Source organism: Malaya genurostris, chromosome 3 (assembly GCF_030247185.1).
Source record: "Malaya genurostris strain Urasoe2022 chromosome 3, Malgen_1.1, whole genome shotgun sequence".
Taxonomy (NCBI): Eukaryota; Metazoa; Arthropoda; class Insecta; order Diptera; family Culicidae; genus Malaya; species Malaya genurostris.
In genome coordinates this window covers 46157912-46159810 of record NC_080572.1, presented here as the reverse complement: position 1 = coordinate 46159810, position 1899 = coordinate 46157912, and the positions used below count along the sequence as shown (strand labels likewise).

The following is a 1899-nucleotide window of genomic DNA, read 5'->3' as shown; positions in this document are numbered from 1 at the left end:
CCACCCAACTGTCTTACTTTTGAATCATTACCATGCATTTTAATGATTAGAGTTAACTAGCTGCCATTACGTTAAGGATGCGGTTTATTCGGATTCAGATTCAATAGAGTACTAGAATCTCGTTTAAAGTAAACCGAGAGGCACTAAAAATCCTTCCTGGTCGGGGACGGGTATAGCGTGTTGGGTAAGTCGATGCCTTTCACGCAGCCCACCTGGGTTCGATTCCCAACCCCCGCCGCCCACAGGGTCAGAAAGTTTTTCTGGCCCGAAGTGACGAAAGACCTTAAGGTTCAAACCACTATAATTGAAACAAAAAAATCCTTCCAGATCGGGACTCGTACATACGACAACTGGTTTGTAAGACCAGCGCCCTAAGCATTTAACCGTCAACCCGGGACTATCTTGATAACATCTTTTCCCAAATATGTTTATTCGCAGTCGCAAGGTTTAATTTCAGACTGTCCGGACTCTATATCTCTATCAAAGTTACGAAAATATTGAAGGGTAACTGATAATTTTCTAGCCCTGCAATTGCATTGTGCCAACTGACTTATTGACATAGAAGTTGATTTTTACAACCGGTTTCTGTCAACTCTAGTGATTTGTGCCGAACAATCTGTGTTAATTTGATTTTTATCGAGCAATGTTACGAATCGGTGATTTTCACCGAATCTCACTGGTGTACTGATAAGGATAACATATATAAATATTGCCGCATCGAAGAGTTCCCTATACGGTAGTGACATCCAAGAGCATTCGTCTCATAATGAAATCGTTTATTGTACTAGTGGCTGCTATTGCCGTAGCCCACGGTAACTCATTGGTAAATGAAACTGCACGGTAACAGCAGGGTTTTAATTAGTTAACGTTTTTATTCTTCTAAAGATATGCCGCAACTACCAACCCGGAGCACTACTTCCCAATCCAGAGAGTTGCGCCGAATTTTTCATGTGTCGCCCAGGACGAGCCGTACGATTCACCTGTCCGGAAAACACCCTGTTTAACACAGTAATCCAGGCCTGCGATCCAACGTTTACAGTGCGCTGTAAGCTTGGCAAGTTGCCACTTGATACGGAATTTACTCCAATCACTGCTCTGCCATCGGTCATTGAGCACACCAACACGGCTTGTATCAACCATCCGATAGCTACCTTGCTACCGAATCCAAACGAGTGCAGCAGATTCTATCAATGCTCACCTACGGGAGTGATCGCATTTGAGTGCCCAGCCGGAACACTCTTCGACACAAACCGTCGCTACTGTGAACGCAGTGATATAGCTTCGTGTCAATTCTTACCACAGTTACCACCTATGATACCGGAGGTTCCGAGCGTTGTGATTCCCGATTACGAGGACTACATACAGAAACGTTGTCGCGGTCACAGAGACGGGGCCAAGATCCGGCATCCAGTGAATTGCAACCAGTACATCCAGTGTAGTTCCTTGAATCGGTCCCAGGTCATCAGTTGCCCACAGGGAACGGCTTTCGACGAGCAGATGACGACGTGCGACTGGGAGCGAAATGTGAAGTGCGTCAGAAACGAGTGATCTTTGTAACGAAATAGAATAAAAAGCCTTTTTGGACGATGGTGATGGGTTAAGGGAAGATGTGCGTACATTTTTTTTTGGCTGCCCGAAGTGTGAAAGTGCTCCAATTACCTAGTCAATTCAACCAACAATCCTTTCTGCAGACCGAGATTGCATGGTTTTACAAGCGTTCGATTCACCTCTCGCAGACGTTCAACTGCCGAAGTACACCAGCCCCTCAATCATCGCTTTTATCAGATTGACCGGTGTGTTTCAATAATTTAAGAAGGAAGCAATAAATCTCATTTCGCTTAATTCGCCCAGTAGTGCCGCAACCACCACCACACCGCTGGTGTGCTCAGAAGGAGTACA

At 45.2% G+C, this 1899-nt stretch overlaps 1 protein-coding gene across 1 annotated transcript; it reads left to right on the top strand.

Annotated features, from left to right (window-relative positions):
* The first annotated feature begins 745 nt into the window (after positions 1–745).
* On the top strand, positions 746–1606 carry LOC131437046 (peritrophin-48-like). The gene is made up of 2 exons (XM_058606092.1): positions 746–823; positions 886–1606. The coding sequence occupies exons 1-2, from the start codon at positions 767–769 to the stop codon at positions 1546–1548; spliced, it is 720 nt and encodes a 239-aa protein (XP_058462075.1). The 5' UTR covers positions 746–766; the 3' UTR covers positions 1549–1606.
* The last annotated feature ends 293 nt before the right edge of the window (positions 1607–1899 follow it).

What these genes read in the sequence shown, in the direction of transcription:
- LOC131437046 (XM_058606092.1), top strand. Translation starts at nt 767, where the DNA reads ATGAAATCGTTTATTGTACTAGTGGCTGCTATTGCCGTAGCCCACGGT. An exon ending in TAGCCCACGGTAACTCATTG is followed by an intron (nt 824 to 885) that starts GTAAATGAAACT and finishes ATTCTTCTAAAG; the next exon opens with ATATGCCGCAACTACCAACC.